The sequence below is a fragment of the Loxodonta africana genome, chromosome 2 (assembly GCF_030014295.1).
Source record: "Loxodonta africana isolate mLoxAfr1 chromosome 2, mLoxAfr1.hap2, whole genome shotgun sequence".
Taxonomy (NCBI): Eukaryota; Metazoa; Chordata; class Mammalia; order Proboscidea; family Elephantidae; genus Loxodonta; species Loxodonta africana.
Window position 1 is genome coordinate 62,549,852 of NC_087343.1, and position 26,241 is coordinate 62,576,092.

General features: G+C 39.5%; 1 protein-coding gene across 2 annotated transcripts in view; it reads left to right on the forward strand.

Annotated features, from left to right (window-relative positions):
* The first annotated feature begins 24,248 nt into the window (after window positions 1-24,248).
* RAB3C (RAB3C, member RAS oncogene family) overlaps window positions 24,249-26,241 on the forward strand; it is a 308,822-nt gene continuing 306,829 nt past the window's right edge. Inside the window, exon 1 of one of the 2 annotated variants that reach the window (XM_023545475.2) lies at window positions 24,249-24,523. In XM_023545475.2, coding sequence (XP_023401243.1) covers window positions 24,506-24,523 — 18 coding nt within the window. In that variant the 5' untranslated portion in view covers window positions 24,249-24,505. Of the gene's footprint in view, window positions 24,524-24,584; window positions 25,324-26,241 lie in introns of those variants that run through there. The other variant, XM_064272201.1, reaches the window with a different exon arrangement.

Below are 26,241 nucleotides of genomic sequence, written 5' to 3' on the forward strand. Positions count from 1 at the left end.
TTGGTCTATGTACAGATTTCTCATGAGCACAATTAAACATTCTGGAATTCCCATTCTTCACAATGTTATCCATAATTTGTTACAATTCACACAGTCTAATGCCTTAGCATAGTCAATAAAACACAGGTAGACATCCTTCTGGTATTCTCTGCTTTCAGCCAGGATCCATCTGACATTAGCAATGATATCCCTGGTTCCATGTCCTTCTCTGAATATGGCTTGAATTTCTGGCAGTTCCCTGTTGATATACTGCTGCAGCCACTTTTGTGTGTGATATTAATGATATCATTTGATAATTTCTACATTTGGTTGGATCACCTTTCTGGGGAATAGGCACAAATATGGATCTCTTCCAGTCAGTTGGCCAGGTAGTTGTCTTCCAATTTTCCTGGCATAGACAGATAAGCACTTCCAGCGCTGCATCTTTTTATTGAAACATCTCAGTTGGTATTCAATCAATTCCTGGAGCCTTGTTTTTTTTTGTCAATGCCTTCAGTGGAGCCTAGATTTTTCCTTCAGTAAGTTCCTGATCATATGCTACCTCCTGAAATGGTTGAACGTTGACCAATTCTCTTTGTGTATTTCTTCCATCTTCTTTTGATGCTTCCTGCATCATTCAATATTTTCCCCACAGAATCCCTCAATGTTGAAACTTGAGGCTTGAATTTTTTCTTCAGTTCCATCAGCTTGAGAAATGCCAAGGGCGTGCTTCCCTTATGATTTTCTATCTCCAGGTCTTTGCACATGTTAATACCTTACTTTGTCTTCTCTAGCTGCCCTTTGAAATCTTCTGTTCAGCTCTTTGACTTCATCATTTCTTCCTTTTGCTTTAGCTACTCCACATTCAAGAGCAAGTTTTAGAGTTTTTCTGACATCCATTTTGGTCTTTTCTTTCTTTCCTTTGGTCTTTTTAATGACCTCTTGCTTTCTTCATGTATGATATCCTTGATGTCATTCCACAACTTGTCTGGTCTGCCGTCACTAGTGTTCAATGAGTCAAATCTATTCTAGAGATGGTCTCTAAATTCAGGTGGGATATACTCAAGGCAGTGCTTTGACTCTCATGGACTTGTACTAATTTTTTTTTATTTTCAACTTAAACTTGCATATGAGCAATTGATGGTCTGTTCTGCAGTTGGCATCTGGTCTTGTTCTGACTGATGATACTGAGCTTTTCCTTTATCTCTTTCCACAGATGTAGTCGATTTGATTGCTGTGTATTCCATCTGGTGAGGTCCACATGTACAGTCACAACTTATGTTTGTGAATAAAGGTATTTGCAATGAAGAAGTCGTTGGTCTTGCAAAATTCTATCATGCAATCTCTGGCATTGTTTCTATCACCAAGGCCATATTTTCCAACTACAGATCCTTCTTTGTTTCCAATTTTTGCATTCCAATCACCAGTAATTATCAATGCATCCTGATTGCATGTTCGATCAATTTCAGACTGCAGAAGTTGGTAAAAGCTTCAATTTCTTCATCTTTGGCCTTAGTGGTTAGTGCTTAAATTTGAATAATAGTCGTATTAACTGGTCTTCTTGTAGGCGTGTGGATATTATCCTATCACTGACAGCACTGTACTTCAGTATAGATCTTGAAATGTTCTTTTTGATGATGAATGCAACACCATTCCTCTTCAAGTTGTTATTCCTGGCATAGCAGATCATGTGATTACCTGATTCCAAATGGCCAGTACCAGTCCACTTCAGCTCACTAATGCCTAGGATATTGATGTTTACGCACACTATTTCATTTTTGATGATTAACAATTTTCCTAGAGTCATACTTCATACATTCCACTTTCCTATTATTAATGGATGTGTGCAGCTCTTTCTTCTCATTTTGAGTCACGCCACATCAGCAAATGAAGGTCCCAAAAGCTTGACTCCATCCACATCATTAAGGTCAACTGTACTTTTAGGAGCAGCTCTTCTCCAGTCATCTTTTGAGTGCCTTCCAACCTGGGGGGCTCATCTTCCGGCACTATATCAGACAATGTTCTGCTGCTCTTCATAAGGTTTCCACTGGCCAAGACTTTTCGGAAGTAGACCACCAGGTCCTTCTTCCTAGTCTGGCTTAGTCTGGATGCTCAGTTGAAACTTGGGTGCCATGGGTGTCCCTGCTGGTAGTTGAATACCTGTGGCATAGTTTCCAGCATCACAGTAACACACATGCCCCCACAGTACAACAAACTGGCAGATGCATGGGGGTGTACTGGGTTAGCTAGCACAAAAGTGGAAGAGCTAAGATTTGTTGGTCTGGTTGTAGGGTCTGTGCTCTAAATCATTCCCCTTTTCATCCTCTCAGGAAAGAAAAATGCTTGCCAATCACTTTGAAGCAAAGCAAACCTTCAGTGTCATGCATAAGCTTATGGCATCCATAGCAGCAACCTTACCTCAAAGATGGAATGATAGATCCCACGGAAGTTAATTCAAGTATATAGGGGTCTTTCTCCATCACCAATATAGAAAGAAAGTAATGACCATTTGATACTAAAGCAGAAAATGAACGTAGTATGATGATAATTCATTTTGCCTTTCTTGTTCTTCTTGGGACAAAATAAAGCAAGTGTCTGATCATCATCTCCCGACAGTACCTGATGACTGCAATCAGGACAATACATCATATTTGATCAATTCCAACATGTGCATTTTTACATTTCACATTTTAACATGCTTGAAATTGGGATGCAGCTTTGGTAGGAGCAAGGCATGGCTGATTGGCAGAGATTTTTTTTCTTCTTCTTCTTTAATGGTAAATAAAGTAATGATGTTTCATGCAGTGATGGCTTCTCAGAATTGATGAACTATGTTAATCTTCTCCCTTTCTCTCTCTGACCATAATCAAAGAACATGTAATATTAAAAAACATTATTTATTCTAGCTGATTTTCATTTTTTATTATACAGTATTTGCAGTATTGCAACATATATAACAGGAATTAATGAATTTGAACTAGTTTTTAGATAATATAATAAGGGACAAAGATATTGTAGGTGGCTACATTAGGTCTTATTTCATAATTATTATAGTGTAGAAAACTGTATTGTACTGATACTGAAGGAAGATCTTTATTTACTCCCAAATGTGTATTTTCACTTCTTTGAGGCATTTACTATGAGTCTAAGATCAATTGAAATGGTGAACATGGGTGAGATTACCTAGGGAGACAGTAAAGAGAGCGCAGGAAGGATATGAGGAATAACCGGAAGCAGCCCTAACATGTTCAAGGTGAGGAAGAGAAGAATAGCCCTTAAAAGAGAAAAGACTCTAGTTTTTAAATCAGGTTAAAAATAGGACTTACATGACAAGCCTCCTTTAGATTTAGAGATAAATTCACCTCAGTACCATTGCCTTTAATCAATAACAAAAAAATTTTTTTTTCTCCACAATTCATGTGTGGTTGTGAAAGAAACCAGCTGAGATCTAAAGACATCAAATGTGTCTGAGTTGTGGATATGCTCTCTTCCTACACTAACATGGTCTGACCAGCATGTGCTTTACAGGTTGAAAACCCTGTTCACATGGACGTATCCTTTCATTTAATCTGGAAAAAAAAAAGCCCTATAAGGTAGCAATTAGCATTATTCCCATTTTATAGACCAGGATGCTGAGGCTCAGAGAAGTTCAGTAAGTTGCCCAAGCTCACACAGTTCCATCCAAAGCCTCTGACTATCAGACTCATCAGTATAGCTCTTTAAACCGAAAAAAAAAAAAAAAAAAAAAAAAACACCACTGCCCTGGAGTCAATTCTGACTCATAGTGATCCTATGGGACAGGGTAGAACTGCTCCATAGGGCTTCCAAGGAGCGGCTGGTGAATTCCAACTGCCCACCTTTGGTTAGCAGGGCAGCTCTTAAATACTGCACCACCAGGGCTCTGATAGCTCTTTAGTGAACACAATATTCAAAAATAGCCCTGGAGCTATGGTTGTTCCTGTTTTGTAAACAGGAAAATGAAGGCTCACAGGAGCACAGAGGCCAATCAAAATCTCTTTGAAAGTGGAGTAACTGAACTTGCCTTCAGCTCTCTTGGCTCTAATGAACTTTTAAAACCTGCAGACTCACATTAAGCTGCTACTTAGTAAATCTTTATGGTCCATGACTTCTGTGACAGTTTTGTTTCGTTACATTCATTTGTCTGGGAATGAAACTGAGTCTCTAATTATCCTCAGCAAGCATTGTGTTTTTTTCTGGGAACTCACTAACTTTTTGCTGGAAGATACATAGTTCCTTCTGAAAACAAAAGAATAAGTAAATGTTAGCTCTAGTGATTATTTTTCTGCTTTAGCTCCAAACTCTCCTAGTATCATAAAGTAAAATTAAAATATGAGGGCATTATTTTGAAACCTTCAATTTTCTGCAAATATTAAATTTTGTCATCAAGATTATAAGTATCAGTTACAAGAAACAATGAGAAACAACAATGTAATTCAGTGGTTAATGCAGCAATACTGAAAGACCCTTGTAATATATAAAAAACTGATGAATCATTGTGGAAGAATCCACCTACAAATGATTGATTTGCCCACCCTTCACCATGGAAGTGCATACCACTGTTAAAACCGGTGTATTCATCTTCCACCTATAAGGTTGTTTTGAGGATCAATGATGTAATCAGTAAGAATGTCAATGGCAAATGCCCTCATTATCAGATTTCTGTTTGTGAAGCAGACCCATTCTGCCACAAAGCAAATCACCTTGCTTAAAACTTCTTCACAGGTAATATTTTCATCCAGATGAACTCAATCAATCCAGAACTCCAGCACCAATGAAAAGAATATTCAGATTTAGGACTGGGATGTTGTTGAAAGAGAAAGTGCCTCAGGGCCTTGATGAAGGCTCCTTTTTCACTTCTCCAAGGTTCTAGGTGCTTGGTTCCCAGGGCAATGCAAGTGCTGGAGTGCTGACCTGAGGAATAACCTTGTATTTCCTAGAATGGCGATTATGCCTAGCATAATTTGTGGTTTCTTTTGTAAAACTGGGTTCTAGTTTTGGGTCTTCCATTTGCTTGATTTACAACCTTATGCAACTCATTTTATCTTTGATTTTGTTTTCTCATCTATAAAATGAGAATTTCAACAATAATGCCTCTACCACAGTTGCTACAAAGGTATAAGGAATTATTATTTTATTACTCTACTTTTTCTTCTGTGTGTGGAGCCCTCATGGTACAGTGGTTAAGAGTTTGGCTGCCGACCAAAAGGTCAACAGTTCGAATCCAATAGCGACTCCTTAGAAACCCTATGGGACAGTTCTGCTGTGTCCTATAGGGTCGCTGTGAGTCAGAGTCAACTTGACAACAGAGTTTGATTTGGAAACCCTGGTGGTGTAGTGGTTAAGTGCTATGGCTGTTAACCAAAAGGTCGCAGTTCGAATCCACCAGGTGCGTTTTGGAAACTCTACAGGACAGTTCTACTCTGTCCTATAGGGTTGCTATGAGTCAAAATCGACTCCACGGCAGTGGGTTTTTGTTTTTGTTTTTCTTCTGAGGTTTTATAACACCGCATCCTTCTCTTTGAAATGACTGGAATGCAATGTTACAGAATTATTAAAGGGAAAATATTTGTATATAAGAAGCAATGTAAAAAAGGAGCATATGTTCTCTCTGTATAATACCATGAACCTAATGAATCTCAGAACATATGAACTATTTTTTATAAATAAATACACATATTCTTCCTTTAAGATTCTTATCTCAGACTGTATTTTTATTTTCATTATATTTTGCATTGGTTATTTTCTTAATTCAAATTTTAGATTATGGAGGGGCAGAGTGAAGATGGCGGAATAGACAGACACTTCCGTCGAGGCCTCTTTTCAACAAAGACCCGAAAAAACAAGTGAAACGAGTATATTTGTGATAAGCTGGGAGCCCTGAGCAACAAAGGCAAGCTTAGACAACGAACTGAGGGGCAGAGGGAGGAAGAGACCATTCAGAAGTGGAGAAGAGTTACCAGACCTGATTCACGGGGAGCCCTCAGGCACTATTTCCCGGAGCAGCTGCAGTGGCGGTGGCAGGCTGGTACTAGCGTTCTGCCGCAGTTTCCTCAGGGAGAAGCAGCCAGGCACACAGCCTACTCACACCTCCGGAACCTGAGGAGAAGGGCGCTCTCAGCAAAAGCTAAGTACTTACGTATATTTTACTGCACCCCCACCCCCACCCCCAAGCTGGCTTCAGCGGCTGAATCCCTGCACCTGAGATAGACCCTGGTGAGCATCTAGAGCCATCCTCCCTGCCTTGGGGAAGGAAAAAATTTGCAATTGGGGGAAAAAGATAATTTGCTAGCTCCATTAACTGGAGGAGCTCAGGACGGAAGCGGCTCCTGCCCAGGCATAAACCATCCATGGACCTTGAACACCTTTCCCTTCTGCATGGACCTGTGTGGGCCTATTTTGGGAGAATAGTCCCTTGTTGGCAAACTCCAACCATTTCAGCCGTGTGGTGGAGAGGTAGGTGTTTGATGTTTGACATTGCTTTGCCTATTAAAAAGGTCCTCACCTATCCACATCAGGGACCTAAGGACTGGTAGCTCCACTCAGGTCATCCAGCCACCCGTGATAGGGGTCCAAAGATAACTGTTACCTCCCAGTCCTTACAACCAAAAACTTTGGGTGCCCACGGTCCCTCTGGAGAACCCACCCACCAGCACACTCTAGGGAACATAGACGCATTTTCCTCAGAGACACTTGGGGGTCGGCTCTCAGCCCCCTGACTTGTTCAGACCATGACCCCTTTCTGCAATCAGATATTGGTATATATGCCAATCACCCCCTCCCCTCTAAGACTGTATGACAGAGCCTGTACCACACACTTGATATCAGCTACCTGGAAACCCGAGCTGAATTTATATAAGAAAACTGATTGGACTCCTAGACTGATATACCTGATAACAGCTCTACCCAGCTAGGGACAGGACACCAAAGCTCCAAAGGTGAAAATAATCAAGCTACCTCACTCAAGCAACCCATAGGGGTATACCAAAACAAAACAAAACAAGCAGCTATGACACAGTAAGCAAGCATAAACTAAATACAATAACTTATAGACGGCTCGGAGACAACAGTCAATATCAAGTCACATAAAGAAACAGACCATGATCATCTCAGCAGGCTGTCAAAACAAAGAATCCAGGGATCTTCTAGATGAAAGTGCATTCTTGGAATTACCTGATGCAGAATACAAAAGTTTAATATACAGAACCCTTCAAGACTTCAGAAAGGAAATGAGGCAATACACAGAACAAGACAAGGAACACACAGATAAAGCAACTGGAGAAATTAGAAAGATTATTCAGGAACTTAATGAAAAGTTTAATAAGCTGGAAAAATCCATACACAGACAGCAATCAGAAATTCAGAAGATTAACAATAAAATTACAGAATTAGATAACTCAATAGAAAGTCAGAGGAGCAGAATTGAGCAAGTAAAAAAACGCAGAACCCAAGAAAGTCAGAGGAGCAGAATTGAGCAAGTAGAAGCTAGAATTTCTGAACTCAAAGATAAATCACTTGGCACTAATGTATTTGAAGAAAAACCAGATAAAAGAATTAAAAAAATGAAGAAACCTTGAGAATCGTGTGTGACTCTATCAAGAGAAGTAACCTATGAGTGATTGGAGTACCAGAACAGGGAGGGATAACAGAAAATACCTAGAAAATTGTTAAGGATTTGTTGGCAGAAAACTTCCCTGATATTCTGACAGATGACAAGATATCTATCCAAGATGCTCATTGAACTCCACATAAGGTAGATCTTAAAAGAAAGTTACCAAGACATATTATAATCAAGCTTGCCAAAACCAAAGATAAAGAGAGAATTATAAAAGCAGCGAGGGATAAATGAAAAGTCATCTACAAAGGAGAGCCAATAAGAATAAGCTCGGACTACTCAGCAGAAACCATGCAGGCAAGAAGGCAATGGGATGACATATTTAAAAAATTGAAGGAAAAAAATTGCCTGCCAAGAATCATATATCCATAAAAAAAAAAAAAGCCTCTTAAATATGAAGGTGAAATTAAGACATTTCCAGATAAACACAAGTTGAGGGAATTCATAAAAACCAAACCAAAACTACAAGAGATACTAAAGGGAGTCCTTTGGTTAGAAAATCAATAATATCAGGTATCGACCCAAGGCTAGAACACTGGGAAGAGCAACCAGAAGTCAACTCAGACAGGGAAATCCAAAAAAACAAAGCAAGATTATATATATATATATAAAAAACCCAAAACAGGGTAACAGTGATGTTATTATATAAAAGAAGACAACATTAAAATAACAAAGAGGGACTAAGAAATGTAATCATACACCTTCCATATGGAGAGGAAGATACGGCGATACAAAGAAATAAAAGTTAGTTTTAAATTTTGAAAAATAGGGGTAAATAATAAGGTAACCGCAAAGGAGACAAACTATCCTACTCATCAAAATAAAATACAATGGAAAAATACAGACTCAGCAGAAACAAAATCAACAACAACAAATATGAGGAAAGGACAAAATATAAAGCAAATTTACTCAGCACATAAAATCAATGAGAAAAAGAAACTGTCAACACGGAAAAAAAGACATCAAAATGATAGCACTAAATCCATAAAAAAAAAAAAAAAAAATTACCCTGAATGTAAATGGACTAAATGCACCAATAAAGAGACAGAGAGTGACAGAATGGATTAAAAAACAAGATCCGTCTATATGCTGCCTACAAGAGACACACCTTAGCCTTAGAGACACAAACAAACTAAAACTTAAAGGATGGAAAAAAAAAGTTTAGATTGTGAAAGTTGAGACAGAGATTCCTGGAGAGGGAAATTCTATGAGATTTGATTTTTGAACACGCACCTAATGAAAACAACTAGCAATTTGTGTGCTAGTTTGGGAACTATTTGTTTAAAATTTAAAAACTGAGAAAGTCTAGAGTGACAAAGCCAAGCACCAAACCTACCTCTCTGGTGTTGCAGAGAATTATTCAAGAACTTCAGAAACTATCCTGCATATGTTTCTCATCATAACAGGGCGGGATACTTGTTCCCTTGTGGGAAAGGCCTGTGGCATGGCCGGATAAGCATGTAGCTCTGGACTTCGATGACCTGGATTGGAACCCTTATATTTTTGCTTCCAAAAGGCAAGCTTCTTAAACTTCCTGTGCCTCCTTACCTATAAACTGAAACCATTATAACATCTACCTTGTAAATTTTATGTGAATAGAAAATGATAAAATAATACATGTGAAAGGTTTAATAAACTCTCCTGAAAAGCTAGTTATTAAATGCACTGGTAGATTTTGTGCCTAAAAAATGACTTTGTCTTACCTTTGTCTTATCTGTGCCTATGATTCATAAGAATGAGACAACAAACAGGCCAGTAATCTAAACCTCATCATTCACGAGCATATAAAATATACATAATTCATAGGGCAAAACTTTTTCCTGTGTATCCTTATCCCCACTCTTCCAGAAATCATTTGAGCTGCATGAGTTAAACTTAAAATCACTTTGTGGATTCCAGGTTAAGGAAAGAGCTGACATAGCTGCTACTCTGAAGTCTTTGAATGCTAGGCTGGAGAGCACTTCTGAGATTATATATTCCATCTACCTCATTTCTTGAATAAGAAAATCAATTCTCCAAAATCTTGTATAATTTTTGTCTTTGTTCTCTACAGGCAAAACAATGAACACAGAAAAAAAAAATTAATAATGGAGTGAGTTAAACTGAAATCCAATTCAATTCAGTTCAATTCCAATAGTGCTGAAGTGCTTAGGTGGGAATGCTGTGTTCCAATCTAGAATCTCCTCTGAGGGTTGAAAGTAATTCTCTCTCAAGTAGCTTCTGAGAGTTAAGAACAAAAACCAACAACCACAAAAACACTTTCTGTAAGTCCATTGGTAATGAAGGGAAAAACTTCCTACTTGAAAGTTCTTATAATCTGTGATATCACGAGGCATCACAGGTGACTTTGAGAGAATCACTTACTGTAGTATGCTAAAAGCAACATAAATTGACAAAGTGCAAGAATCCCTGGCCTCGACTGGCTACTATTCACAGAGGGAGTACTTTTTTACCAAGACATAATGGTCCATTAGTCATGGGATGAAAAGGTTAGATCAGAAATTGCATTTTGCCACGCTAACTAAACGCAGCTAGAATTTATAGTCCTAGCAAAGTACAGAAAGTAAGCTGGTTATTTTTGTTTCTTATTTCTCAGTGTGGTAACTAACTTGCCTGGTTTATGCAAGACTTATAACACTGAACGTCCTTCAGTCCTGGCCAAACTGAAATGGTTGGTCACCCTATTTCCTAAACTAAGTCAGTCCTACTCTGAGCTACATTTATAGTGTAATATTCAGGATTCCAAAAGCCCCTATCCCCCTAAAACATCTTCATCAGCTTGAAATACATCATTTGGGAAGAGATAGCAGTATCATATTCATTCTGAGCTGTGGTCACAATTAGTATCACAATGGCTCAAGATCCTGCTTGTAGGCTAAGTAAATGAGCCAGATGCAGAAGGACAAATATTGTATAATTCACCTTCTGCAAAATATCTAGAATAGGCAAATGCAAAGGGATAGAAAGTAGATTAGTGGTTACCAGGGCCTTGGTGAAAAGGTAAATGGGAAATTTTGTTTAATGAGTACAAAGTTTCTGGTTGGAGTGTTGAGAAATTTTTGGAAATAGTGGTGATGGTTGCATTGTGAGTACAATTAATGCCACTGAATTGTACACTTAAGAAATAGTTAACTATCATATTTTGCATTATATGTATTTTACTACCTTAAAAAAAAAAGCTCCCCATTGCTTATTGGCAACACAGTCATTCATACATCATTTGGCAACAATAAGACAGTCCCAGATGTCCAGGCACTTATTGTGGGGAGAGAGGCCATTACCCAAGACACCTCAATACACCCGGATAAGAGCTGTGATAACAGAAGCTCTGAGCACTGTAGGAGCATGGGGAAGGGTGTGTGTGTGTGTGTGCATAATATACCTGGACTGTGGAAGGGCCAGGAAAAACCAACCAGAAGGAGGGACATCTAAATGGAGATCTTAAAACGAAAATAAATAAAATTTATTCTTAAGTTAGGGCTAGAAGCCAACAAACAATGCCTTAAACTGAGAAAGGAAGCCGAGCAGGCAGGTTTTCCTGAACATCCTACTACCTAAAACAGCAGACATCGCTGGGGAAAGCAGGCGATCCAGAGTGGGAGGAGGGGGAATGAGGGAGAAATATAGGTGCAGGCACTGGAAGGAGCATAGTGGGTAGCTCCAAAAGAGACTTTTCTCTTATCATGTTTGCCTTGATTTCCTGTGAGAAAAAGATAGTCCCCAGGACTAAGTCCCTCTCAAGTCTAAAGTACTGAAATGCCCTTCCCATTCATACCTATCACGCTCTGTTCATGTTTCAGTGGACCTCTTAACATCCCTATTTTCTACCAAGCTTCCTCTGTCTACTTCGATCCTCCTTGGTCTTCATCCTTCCTGGCCTCCTCTTTACTGCGCGTGCCACACATTTATGAGTTTTGTTATGTTTGACCGTCAGTATATGATTTTTCTTTATTATTTATTGATTCATCAATCCTTTGTTGAGGACCCACTATGTGCCAGGCACTAGTGCAGATACTGAATAAAAAGTAGTGAATAAGTCAGACACGATTCCTGCTCTCCTGGAGCTATAGTGCCTTTTTCTTCCCCCTTTTAAACAAGATAATAAAGAATGAAAGTTTCAGATCATGTCATGTATAGCTATGTATCCCTTAACTGCATACAACAGTCGTGGACACATATGAGGCAATTAATAAATACTTAATATCCTGAGTAATTAAAGCGCTGGGTAGTAAAATTGCTTGTATTAGGAAGGAATAATCAAAGTAGATGAAAGAGAGATGGTCCATAGAGGTTGCTTGGGGGCTGGTTACATGATGATGCAGGTAACCATCCCTTACATTGTAGTGCTGGGGATAATAAGGACATGAAAGATAAATGGTGAAATATAAGTATTTTTTTCTCTATACCACACTGAATAGGGCAGTTAGCACATATAATGCAAAGAGAACTGAAAAGACTCAAGTTTAAACGGTTTTGCCTCTGTGACCTAAGAAAGTCATTTTTTTTTTTTTTTGGACCCTCCAATTTGCTCATGTTTAAAATGGTGGATGTGCTGATATCTCCTGTTTGTCTTCCTTATCCACCTTTGTACACCCTTCAACGCCCTGCTCTGTATCTTAGGAGCAAATACGCACAGAAAGCATAGGCAGCCTCTCTGGGTTCTGGTTTCAGCTGAAAGAGAGCTAGCAGGAAGAAGAGGGTGGGACCCAGAGCGCTGGTTATTTCCTCCCACTGAAGGTCCTATCTCCTGCCAGGCAGCCCTCTGTGATCAGCAATTTCTCCTTGTTCTTGTAAATGCTCTCTTCCTGTGCCTTGACCCTTCTGGCAACAACTCATCAGGGCTCCTTGCTGTTGCCAGTCCTTGTCATTTTTTGTTAACCCTGCCCACATCTTTGCAAATAGTCCCTTTATTAAATTCTCTACAGATTACCCAGTTTGAGTCATCTTTTCCTGTTGATACAGAAGACAATCATATTGACCTCTTGCTGTTGTAAATATTAAGTTAAACTATGCGATGTATCTGGCACAGTGCCTAATATAAAGTAAGTCTTTGATAAATGTGGGTCTCTTATTCTCCTTCCTATAGAGAACTCTGGCACTTATAGACATGGTCTTTATCTATGCTCTGATGGAATCTGTGGTTGATGTGATTTGTAATAGTTTAATGAAGTTCTCCTTGAAGAGGCTTTCATTACTGTAAAGGAAAACACTTGGGTATGTAAAGATCATTAGCAAATAAAATTAAGAGAATACATCTTTCCAAAAGTCATGGCATAAGTGGACAACAGTAACTCTAAAATGCAGGCAAGAACTTTAAAGGGCAGAGAGCATAAGTTAACAGTGGTGAGGCAACATGGCAGAGAAGGGGGAATAGTGTCACAATGTGAAGTATGTAACTATCGTCAATAAATTGTACATGTAAACATTGTTGAATGGGTATATGCTTTGTTGTGTATATTCTCCTCCTCCCACCCCCCCCAAAAGTCATGACAATATAAAGGAAAACATATTTCAACCATAATTGTTTCAAAGAGAGTTAAATATATGCATTATAATGACATGATTTCCCCCCCATCAGGAATACTCATGTACACAGACTATAAGAGAGCTAGAGGACCAGATTGAATAAAAAGTAGATGGGAGCAGTCAAATTATTTGACAGAGACAAAATGTTTGCGGACAAAATATTGTTTACAAAAATTTGTTTTGGAAATGATTGATAACATGTTTAGCTCAAGTTTGTTATACATGTCCTGGCAGGGAAGTTAACTGAGAATTTAATATGACAGAATAGCTATTGAGAAATGACTGGGTCTTTTTTTTTTTTTTTTTTTTCAGTAGGATGCTCACACAACAAAGAAAGATGTTCTCTATTTGCAATAGGGGTAATTAGGCTTGTCAGTCCTTCTGTCCAGGAGTTCATACTTTCCTTTCTTTCTCAGGCATATTTAACAGCTAGAAGGAGAATTTATCAGCTATTGTGGGTCCACTGGAAGGAATTTCCTGAACTTATCCTTGTTATTTTGTTCGAATAGAACAAAAGGAATACTGCATGGTTTAAAGTCAGGAAAGTTGTGTGTCAGGGTTGTATCCTTTCACCATACCTATTTAATCTGTATGCTGAGCAAAAAACCCAAGAATCTGGACTGTATGAAGAAGAACAGAACATCAGGATTGGAGGAAGACTCATTAACAACCTGCATTATGCAGATGACACAACCTTGCTTGCTGGAAGTGAAGAGGACTTGAAACACTTACTGATGAAGATCAAAGACCACAGCTATCAGTATGGACTACACCTTAACATAAAGAAAACAAAAATCCTCACAACTGGACCAATAAGCAATGTCATGATAAATGGGGAAAAGATTGAAGTTGTCAAGTATTTCATTTTACTTAGATCCACAATCAACACCCATGAAAACAGCAGTCAAGAAATCAAAAGACGCACTGCATTGGGCAAATCTGCTGCAAAGGGCCTCTTTAAAGTGTTGAAAAGCAAAAGATGTCACTTTGGCCTGACCCAAGCCGTGGTATTTTCAATTGCATCATATGTATGAAAAAGCTAGATGATGAATAAGGAAGACCAAAGAAGAATTGACGTCTTTGAGTTATGGTATTGGTGAAGAATATTGAATATACCATGGACTGCCAAAAGAACAAACAAAGCTGTCTTGGAATAAGTACAACCAGAATGCTCCTTAGAAGCGAGGATGGAGAGACTACGTCTCACATACTTTGGTCATGTTGTCAGGAGGGATCAATCCCTGGAGGAAGACATCATGCTTGGTACAGTGTCAGCGAAAAAGAGGAAGACCCTCAATGAGATGAATTGATGCAGTGGCTACGACAACGAGTTCAGGCATAACAACTATTGTGAGGATGGCACAGGACCAGGCAGTCTTTTGTTCTGTTGTACACAGGCTGGCTATAAGTTGGAAGTGACTCAATGGCACCTAACAACAATCCTTGTTATTAAAGGCTTAAATAATTAGATTTGTCAAAGAGGAAATGTATCAGTAGAAGAACTGCAATTGAGGGTTGAAGAGGTGCCCTGTGTGGTTGATTATATCCCTTGAAACCAGGAAGATAGTGGTAGTTATGGTTTCAAGAGCAGCAAAGGCAGAAGCTCACTTCTTCACTTGTGGCTCAAATGCAGAACCTCTGAAGTGGTAGAGCCTTGGTGTGGTCAGTTGACTGTGGTAGATGGCAAAGATGGTCCCAATTTTCCATGCCTTCTTATACTTATGTCTTTTGAAATGTGTCTTTGCAGCTCCTCATATTCAGAGATGGAGCCTATTTTTCCACTTTTTAAATCTGAGCTGACTTTTGACTTCTTTTGGTCAATATAATGCAGCCAAAGCAAAGCTATGCCAATTTCAAGCCTAGACCTCAAGAGACATTTTGTGTTTCTGCTTTCTTTCATGGAACCCTGCAAAGCTACACTGTGTACAAACCTGATATAGCCTGCTGGAATAAAAGAGACACATGACCTAGTCCCTCCCTTATCCCCAGCCAACATTCTGATAACCCCCAAGAAACAGAGCTACTTTGCTGACTTATAGCTGACTGCAGATGCATGACAGATTCCCACTGAAACAGAAAGAGCCACTCAGCAAAGCTCAGCCCCAATTGCCAACCCACAGAATCATAAATTAAATAAATGGTTGTTATTTACCTCACTATGTTTTGAGGTTGTTTGTTTTACAGCAAAGCTAACTGATGAACTATGCGCCTGTGATCTTGGGACTTTGGTCAGCATCTTTGTGTTTTTGCTTGGCATGAGATGAATGTAGCTTCCTGCCTGCAAAATGATCACATTATCCTGAAAAAGACAGCATCAGCAACCATCAAAGAGTGAGGAAGATGCCCAGTGTCCACCATTTTCCTGTTCTACCTATTCTCCAGAGTTCTTGTGCAATGCAACGGAGGAAGGAAGGAAGAAATCTCCCCCTCCCTACTCCTGCCAAACCAGTTAATCCTGGACTTTATCCCACCCTAATATGTGGGTGACCTTGGTGGCACAGTGATTAAGAGCTTGGCTGCTAACCAAAAGGTCAGCAGTTCAAATCCACCAGCCACTCCTTGGTCCCATATGGGGCAGTTCTACTCTGTCCTGTAGGGCTGCTATGAGTCGGAATCAACTCGACACTAAAGTGTTTTTTTTTTTTTTTTTTGGTTTAATATGTGGCGACTTGGGTCAAATTTAAACTTAATTAGAAAAATTATGAAACTTTAGTTTGGTAGCTTAATTGCTATGTTACATTTTTTTAATTATATATTTTTCAACATTTTCTAAGCCCTTATTTGAAGGAGAGAGCATTATAACTCAACTCTCCTTGGATCATATACTCTGTTCTTGTATCACATACAACCTGTAAAGGAGAGATAATGATCAGATCTGATATCTTTCTATGATGAGGTTTTTAACTTCTGATTAAATGTATAGTAATTTCATGACTTTTGAGCAAAGGTATGGTAAAGGTATGAGACAGTAAATAAGTATTCGAGTCCAAAGTAGTGTTGTTGAAACATGTACGCTTACAAAGAGCTGTGGACCTGAAGTCACATGAATTCTGTCTTATTCTTGGCTGTATTACTAATCAGTGGTATTGTAGGTGAATCATTACCATCTTTGGACCTTGATTTCTTTATCTGTAAACTAAGAAAGGATAACTAAATACTTTTTAAGTTCCTTTCAAATTCTCATAGTCTATGTCTCTCGTTCTTCATTTACCACTGAATGGCCTTCTTAAACATACAAAGGCATAATTTACTCCTCCATAGAATGTCCCCTAACTGATAACTCTCTCCTATAAATCTTTATGGCAAATACTGATGATAAGGGTGCACAGTTAATCAGGCGCTGCTTTGTGTTATCTCTGTCACTGATGTGCTACTTAACTGTTAACCTGTTTATAAAAGGACCCCTGATGGTGTGATGGTTAAGTGCTTGGCTGCTAATATAAAGGCTGGTGGTTCTAATCCCCAGTGGAAGAAAAATCTGACAACCTGCTCCCTTAAAGATTAAAAACAAAACAAACAAACTCGTTGCTGTTGAGTCAATTTTGACTCATAGCAACCTAGAAAATCCTATGGAGTAGTTCTACTCTGTCACAGGGGGTCACTATGAGTAGAAATTGACTGGACAGCACCCAACAACAACAACCTGTTTGTATATCTGGTCTCCTGAACTAGTTTGGAGCCCCCTTGAGGATGAGGACAGTGTCTTACACCTTTTAGTGCTTCATTTTAAATTATAATAAAAACCAAAAAAATCAAACCCGTTGCCATTGAGTCCATTCTGACTCGTAGAGACCCTATAGGACAGAGTAGAACTGCCCCATAGAGTTTCCAAGGAGCTTAGGTACCCCTAAAAATAAAATCTATAAAATGGATTGTATTAATAATGTGCAGAATACTTTCAGAATAGCTGTCTTTTGTCAAATATTTGTTGGATAACTTGTAGGCTTTAGGTAGGTCATTTTACTTTCCAAGGACCTAATTTCTTACCTCCAGTGGCACAGTGTTTAAGCACTCAACTGCTGTCCAAAAGATTGGCAGTTCAAACTCACCCAGCAGCTCCGTGGGAGAAATACCTGGCAATCTGCTCCTGTAAAGATTACAGCCTAGGAAACCCTATGGGGCAATTTTACACTGTTATGTGGGGTCATTAGCAATCAAAATCAACTGGATGACATCTAACAACAAAAACAACAATTTCTTACCCATAAAATGGGGGGCTTGAGCTAGGTTATCCGTAAGATCTCTTCTTGGTGTACTAGTCCATCACACACACACATAGACTGTCCACCCTGTTACAAGCCCTCCCAGAGATGCTGCCTTTGGCCACCCTCTGTTCTTAGAGTCAATGCGTTGGATTGCATTTCTTTCAACAGGTTAGAAGGCTATAAACAGAATGCTTTACATCTAAACTGCGCATAAGTCAATCTGGTCTTAATAATAAAATTCTTATCAAAATTCCTAATAACTTTACAACTGTAATGATTTTTTTCTTTTAAGATAATGATAGCTCTGTCTTTGGAAGTACACCAAGGTTTAAAAAAGGCATAAGTCACATAACCCAAGGATACCAATCTGAAACCTGCAGCTGAATAAGTACTTTGCAAGAAATGTGGGGATTATTGCTTAGTAATGGCTCATTATTTGAATAATTATTATCTACTTATTCTAAAATTGTCTTCCACAAGCTTCAAAAGACCTGAATTTGATTTTTTTTAATTTCTTAATAATAATATTTCTAATTAATCAAATGCATTGGTATTTATCTGAAAATGTTGATAGTTTTCAAATTATCAAGTGTCACATGAAAAGATATGTGTAACCCAATAATTCTGTGACAGGAATGCTACTATAAAATAGTATCCTCATTCCCAAGCAAGCTCAAAAACAACAAAAATTCAGTAAAACTTCTTTGTAAGAGATTTTAAAACACAATGTTTTGAAATAACATTATCTTCTATGAGAAAAACTGCGATTAGGAAACTAGGCTTTGAAATCAGATAGCCCTGAGCTTAAATCCTGACTAGTGAGGTGTCCATAAGCCAAATACTTAACCTCTCTATTTGTTTCCTTCTTTGTAAAATAATAATTGCACTATTATTTAGTATTAAATGGAATAGTATAGGCAAAGCGCCTACCACAGAGGGGGTGCTAAGAAAGAGTGGCTATCATTAATAGTATCACTTTTATGTTACAGAAAGAAAATACCATTTTCGTTTCATTCAGTTAAAGTGCATTTATTTGTATTTTACAAAGCGACTTATATTGAGAATTTGTGAGGTTGGAAACATCATGAGCAGGAATGAGTTAAAATGACTTTTCCTTTTAATTAAAAAAATCAATAATATCATAGAGACATTTAATTTCTTCAAAAGGGAACACTAGACAATTGATAGCATCTGTTGGTATGGTTGCTGCATAAAACTGAGATCAAAGCCAGCACAATACAGTAAGCCAGACAAAGGTAATTGAGCTCAGGCCAGAAAAGCCTCTCATTGGATTGGAAATGGTCCCAGAGTTACCAAAGATTAGACACCCAGCCACATCCTCTTATTATGAATTTGAGCAAGGCTTAGGTGAGGGAAGAAGTGAATTCCCAGGGACATCCATATCCCTTATACCAATTCTCAGTAACTTTACTTTTCAGTGTAAATCCTAAGACAGAGATAGTGACAGTGATGGAAACAAAATGTATATTGTTATTTTTTTTTTTATTAAACTAACATCATCATTATTAATTGATACTTAGTTATCTTTGTTCTTGGCTTTGTTTTGTAAAATAAGTTATCCCCACTTGATCCTACTTGATATAATTTTACTGTTTAACAAAGCTAATGAAGACATGGACTGATAGTAACAAGGGAAATAATAAAAAAGATAGATAAATAGCAACACAAAGTAAATACTAGCAAATATTAAACCCAGAGTTGTAAAAAGCCAGTCAATAATAAATGGTGATGTGGGACAGTAAAAAGAAAACTGAGCCAGAAAAAAAAAAAAAAATTAAGAGTTCTAACCCCAGCTATTCCTATAGTGGTTTGTGTAACCCTGGGTAGTGGTTGTTGTTGTTAGGTGCCGTTGAGTTGGTTTCAACTCGTAGTGACTCTAGGTACAACAGAACGAAACCTGGCTCCATCCCGCATCATCCTCACAATCGTTGTTATCCTTGAGTCCATTTTTGCAGCCACTGTGTCAATCCATCTTATTGAGAGTCTTCCTCTTTTTCACTGACCCTCTATTTTACCAAGCATGATGTCCTTCTCCAGGGACTGATCTCTCCTGATAACACGTCCAAAGTATGTAAGACGTAGTCTCACCATCCTTGCTTCTAAGGAGAATTCTGGTTGTACTTCTTCCAAAACAGACTTGTTTATTCTTTTGGCAGTCCATGGTATATTCAATACTCCTTGCCAACACCACAATTCAAAGGCATCAATTTTTCTACTGTCTTCCTTATTAATTGTTCAGCTTTCACAGGCTTATAAGCCTATTGAAAACACCATGGCTTGGGTCAGGTGCACCTTGGTCTTCAAGGTGATGTCTTTGCTTTTCAACACTTTAAAGAGGTCCTTTGCAGGAGATTTGCCCAATGCTGTACGTTGTTTGATTTCTTGACTGCTGCTTCCATGGATGTAGATTGTGGATCCAGGTAAAACGAAGTCCTTGACAACTTCAATCTTTTCTCCGTTTATCATGATGTTTATCATAATGTAACCCTGGGTGGGTTGCTTAATTTCTTGGGTTTCTACATTCTAAAATGGTGATATGCTCATGTTATATACTTCGTGATATTCACTGGTGGCCCTTTCTCCTAATTGTATTCTGATATCTGTATTCTGCTTTTTTGAATCTTTTAATATCAACTTCTAATTAAGGAGCCTGGGTGGTCAAGAAGTTTGTGATCAGCTGCTAACTGAAAGGTTGGCAGTTCAAACCCACCCAGCATCTCCATGGAAGAAACGCCTGTAACCTGCTTCTGTAAAGATTACAGCCAAGAAAACCTCATGGAGCAGATCTGCTTTGTCATCTGGGTTCCCCTGAATCAGGAAGTGACTAGGCAGCAGCTAACAACAACTCCAGATTCATATGTAAGTGGAGGATGTTTCCTTCTTTCCCTGTTCTCTCATCAACAGTCAGAAAATTCTAACCTTTGGGCATCCTTTTAAGGCTTTGATTGTTGCTAAATTATAGATATTCCTGGAAATTAGTAATTTTTAAAATAGACATTTACACCTCAGTGTAATCGCAAGGGAGGAAAATGCTGCAAGCTTTATTTTACAGTCCCCTTTATCTTTTTTTTTTTTTTTCATCCCATGTGGCATAGACTGACAGCTGTCTGTACCTTTTCTTTCTTTCTTCTTTTGTAATAGAACTTCTGATCTTCAGCTTGACACATATCTACCTGGAATAAAGACTATATTTCCCAGGCTCTCTTGAAACTAGGCGTCTTAGTCATCTAGTACTGCTGTAACAGAAATACCACAAGTGGATGGATTTAACAAAGAGAAATTTATTCTCTCACAGTCTAATAGGCTACAAGTCCAAATTCAAGGCATCAGCTCCAAGGGAAGGCTTTCTCTCTCTGTCAGCTCTGGAGGAAAGCCCTTGTCATCAATATCCCCCTGGTTAAGGAGCTTCTCAGGTTCAGGGACCCCAGGCCCAAAGGACATGCTCTGCTCCTGGTGCTACTTTCTTGATGGTATGAGGTCCCCATGTCTCTCTGCTCAATTCTTTCTTTTATATCTCAAAAGAGATTGGCTTAAAACACTAATTTTGTGGATCTCATCAATATAACTGCCACTAATCAATCTCATTAACATCATAGTGATTTAAAACACGTAGGGAAATCATATCAGAGGACAAAATGGTAGACAATCATACAATCCTAGGAATCATGACCTAGCCAAGTTGACAGATATTTTGGGGGGACATGATTCAATTCACGACACTAGGTAGGGTGATATCATTAAGTCTTAGGCACTGGTGTGCTTAAAGGGATGAGAGATTGCCCTTCTGTATCCTTTCGTCCTTCTCTATGGCTGGGATGTGAATGCAAGAGCCTGAGCTCCAGCAGCCACCTGCTGACTTTGGGAATGGAATTCGGATGGTGGAGTGATTTTGAGCAAAGTTACAGTTTTGCTCTGACCAGGAAGATAATCAGCTCCAAGCCACTTTTATTTGTTTAGTTAGCTCCTGGCTAGCTTTACTTCCCTCAACCCACCTAAATATCCAGCTGAGACAACAGAAACAAGACAGAACTAAGTTTGTTGAAAACTTTTGCAACTCTATTTTTTTAACTCAATTTTCACAGGTTGTTCTTTGACAGATAAAAGACATGCTAGGAAAAAATAAAGAGGTATATCATTTTAATAAACAATAAGAAGGGATGAACATTTCAAAGATTAGTAAATTTGTAACACTTAAAATACTTGTAATATTTAAATATATTCTATAATACCAGACTCTGAATTCTTAGAAGTTTAGAAAGTGAGGGTATTACCAAAATTACAGGGAATTGTTCTGAAGAAACAGAGGCCCTAAAGTAGCTGGGCAAATATTTTACTATTAAATGCCAAAAAATTCTACACATTTAAGAGGCAGTGTTATTTTGTTAGTACTTCTCTTTCTTTTGTTATTGTTGTTGAGAATGTACAAAGCGAAACACACAATTCAACAGCTTCTACACGTACAATTCAATGAAATTGATTACATTCTTCAAGTTGTGCACCATTCTCATCCTCCTTTTCTGAGTTGTTCCTCCCCAATTAACATAAACTCACAGCCCCCTAATTTTTCTATGGAATCTTTTGAGTTGTTCTTGTTCTAGATCTTGAAAGAGCACAATACTCAAGGCAGACATTGCTTACTAGCTAAGCTAAACTATTGTTTGGTTTTAAAAATTCAGGGATTATTTTTGCTTTAAGTTTCAGGGGTTCATCCAGCCTCCATGGCTTCAGAAAGTCAGTAGTCCATGAAAATTTGGTATTTTATTCTTAATTTTCTCCCTTTTGATCAGGATTCTCCCACAGAATCTTTGAACAAAATGTTTGGTAGTGGTAGCCGGGGAACAATCCAGTTCTTCTCATCTCATGGCAAAGGAGGCAGTTTGTTTCATGGAGGCAATTAGCCACATTCCATATCCTCTTCCTATACCTGACTTTCCTATTCCTCTGTTGTTCCAGGTGAGACCAATTTTTGTGCCTTGGATGGCCGCTTGCAAGTTTTTAAGACCCCGGGCTCTACAAAATGAACAAGAAGGTAAAATAAAAGCACTAAACACATTATTAGGTTGATTAACTGGGATGTGCCATGAAACCATCACCCCGAATCTTCAAACCAAGAAACCAAATCCCATGAGGTATTTGGTTGTATAAAAGCAGCTTCAGCAGCTACTGGTTTTTTTTGTGTGTGTGTGTGTAAGTATATATGTATCACAACTTTTGCAAATTCATCTTTTTACAGGTGTACAACTTACTGACAGCAATTAGTACTTGTCTTGAAGGAAAAAATTTGTAAAAAGGTGCATCTTTAGATATGTCTTAATTTTTTAAAAAATTGCATAAGTCTAACTTCTAATAGGTTGCTCCCATTGAAGTATATCGTCATTGGATTCTCTTTTACTTTTGTTATTAGATAATTTAAACACAATTGCTTTAACCATCACATACCCCACAGCTATGAGGTAAGCATTTTTTAAATATATATTTTTTAATTTTTATTGTGTTTTAAGTGAAAGTTTACAAATCAAGTCAATCTCTCAAACAAAAATTTATATACACCTTGCTATATACTCCTAATTGCTCTCTCCCTAATGAGACAGCCTGCTCCTTCCCCCAAATCTCTCTTTTCATGTCCATTCCTCCAGCTTCTAACCCCCTCTGCCCTCTCATCTCCCCTCCAGATAGGAGATGCCAACATAGTCTCAAGTGTCTACTTGATCCAAGAAGCACATTCTTCACCAGCATCTTTTTCTAACCCATTGGCCAGTCCAATCCCTGTCTGAAGAGTTGGCTTGGGGAATGGTTCCTGTCCTGGGCTAACAGAAGGTCTGGTCTCAGTCAGACCATTCTGTCCAGTCTTTTTACAAGAATTTGGGGTCTGCAACCCACTGGTCTCCTAGAGGTGAGCATTTTAACATGTATTTTCTGAATAGTTACAGAAGCTATTTACCTAAGTGATAGTTCATTATTTTCTCACTGATTGGAAGATTAGAAGACAGATCTTAGTCAATTTTTTTAAACCTAAAATTAACAGAGCATTTTGAATATGGTGAGGTCTCAATACATGATTGTTGTGTTTTGAGTCTATGCTGTGAAATTTTTGAGGTTTATATGTTTGAGAAAGTCTTACATACAAATCCTTCTAAGGCAGTATTTCTCAAATTGTGGTAAAGGAAGCACTTGCATCCAGAATTGCTGGAATATTTGTTAAAAACACAAATTCCTGGACCACTCATTTAGATCTAGTGAGTTGGAATTTCTACATGTGGCTTGATAATATGAATTTTAAACAAAACCCCTCCAAGAGATTTTCAAGCCGAATGTTTTTCTACTGCTTTTTTCAATGCAACGAAGTTTCAGGCTGATTCGTTATTTTTTCCATGCCTCCCTGCCAATACTATAACTATTGCTTTTCCACTGTGGCTTCAATATCATATTTTGACCTCATGCCAAGGCAGCGATCGAAGCTGGATTTAACTAACGTTTACTCCTGAGGGGAGTGGGGTATCTCTAGCGGGGTGAAGACATGGGTGGTCCTACGTATTAGTTAGCTAAAGAGAATTGGGGGTGATAAGTGTAGCAGAAGTATAGTTCCAAAATTTCAAAACCATTTTTACACTAGTCCAGGCGGAGTAGGATTGTAACATAAGGAATAACTGTTTTAAAGAAAGGACAGCCTAACTTAAAAAAGGTCTCCCAGCTCATTCTGTGACGGTACTTCTGGGCTCTGGTGATGAATGTGTTCATGTTGCATGACTTGCTTTGGGTAAATAACCCAGTGCCCTATCAGCTCTGCAGCCCGCGGCCAGTGGCTACTGCGTGTGAGCGCTAATGACGATGGAAGGTGCCTGGGGGAGGGCCTGGGGAGGGGCTGCCCAGCGCGCTCGCGCCCCTGGCACTTCCTAGGAGACTCTCAGCCCTTTCTCTGCAGCTGCCAGTTGGAGACTCCAAGCTTCCCCTACAGAGGAAAGAAGCCGTCCATCTAAATCTGCTGTCCATTCCATGTCCCTCGTTTCTCCCTTCACCAGCTGCCACCCTTACCGCTTCCATTGTGCCGTGCCTTTCCAGTTCAGCCCCCCTTCCTGCGAACGACCCCAACCCGGTTTGTAGCAGAAAGGCTTTTTTGAGAATTTCGGAACCTCGGTTTGCAATGGAGCTGTATGGAAAGGTAAGCAGCTCAGCTTGCTCAGGGTGAAATTTCGTTCTGACGGACTTTGGAGTGTGTGTGTGTGTGTGTGTGTGTTGTGTGTTGTGTGTTCATGCTCATGCCTTCTCAATGCAATTGTGCGAATAAACCACTTTTCGTGTGTGTGTGTCATTTACCGTCTTTCTCCCCCGCGTTTGTTGAACGAGATTGTAAAACCACCCCACTCTGCCTATGGAAAGGTATAAACTTTCCCCATTTGAGAAGGGGAGGGGTGGAATGGAGAGTCTCAGAACGCAGCGCAGGCTTCGTTAGTATTAGGAATTAGCACAGGATACCGCGTGTCTTAACCAGGAAATCACAATCTGGCTTCGGAAGGCCATCGTTAGCGGAGAAAAAGCTCCAGCTGAGATGAGCTGGGTCACTTTTGCCTGCGTTTTGCGAGGAAACGGCCTGGGGCGGAGGAGAGCGCTAACCGCCGGGAGCGAGCCAGCCAGAGGAGAAGGTAGGCTTGGCGGCGAGGGCCGACTGGGGGAGCTAGGTTGTTTTATGCTTGTTTGCCGGGAAGTGTAGTTCGCGGCTGGCCGGTTTCCAGGGAAGTCCGGCAGGACGAGACTACAACTCCCAAGAGCGCACGGGGCTCTGGGCCAGTACGCGTGTGCGGCGCCAGGAGGGACAGCTCCGGTGCTGATGTTGGAGCCGGTTAGTGAACCCCAAGTGTGCAGAGTGTGGAGCGTGGAGCTGTGCACGCGTGATCCGGCCAGCTGTCTTAGCAAGAGATAAAGGACATTTTGCCAACAATGAGACACGAAGCGCCCATGCAGGTGGGTCTATGAATAAAGTGTGGCCTCAGAAGGCGTAAAGGGAGATGCTTGCTCCTCATTTCGGGCACGAACTGTGACCAGCCGAAGGAAAGGTCTAGGCGGCCACCGGCGGAGACGCGGCTCCGGGACTGGGTCCTGGGGACAGAGTTGGGTTCTTGAGCTCATGGCTGTGACTGGTGCTGTCTTGGTGAGGGACAGGGATATTCGTTATCTTTGCGGGCTCCGCAAGGAGGGTGAGAGGGTCTGTTTAAAACGAAAACCCCAGCAAACAAAAGTCAGAGGAACATGCAATCTCGTGCTGGCATTGATCTGCCCTCTTGGCTTCCCTGGTTTGTATTCAGTGTACAAAAGCACAGACTTAAGGAAGATCAGCCAGGTCCGGGGTTACGAGCTCTCCACTGGAGTAAGAAGAGATCGAATTCCTTTTGGATAGGAGCGCGTTAAGTAGGGGGAAGCCAATATTAGCGTCCGCAAAGCCCCCTTTCTTTAATTAGGGTCCTAATAATATCAGCGGAAAATGAGAAGCTCATCCAGGCTTGGCTCACCCTACAACTATACCCGTTGCTGTCGAGTCAATTTTGGACTCACACAGCTGGTTTACTCCTGCGTGCCGGAGAACTCCCTCTGAGCTTTCCTGTGTAATGTGCAGGTTGGTTGTACGCTCTGATTCCACATTTCAATCAGATGCTTAGATTTGCTCCTTCGAGAAATGCAAACGACCCCGGTGCAAAAGTGCTTTTGCTTAAGTTTTATTTGTAAGTAAAGATGAGTGATATTTTCTCCTTTGTATGTACAACCAGTTAACGCTAAACATCAGCCTGTGTTTGTTAACCAAACGGGGTGTTACCGTTGAGTAACAGAAAGGCACTTTATGAATGGGGTTGAGAGAATGGAACACACCATTTGAAATGTGTTTTC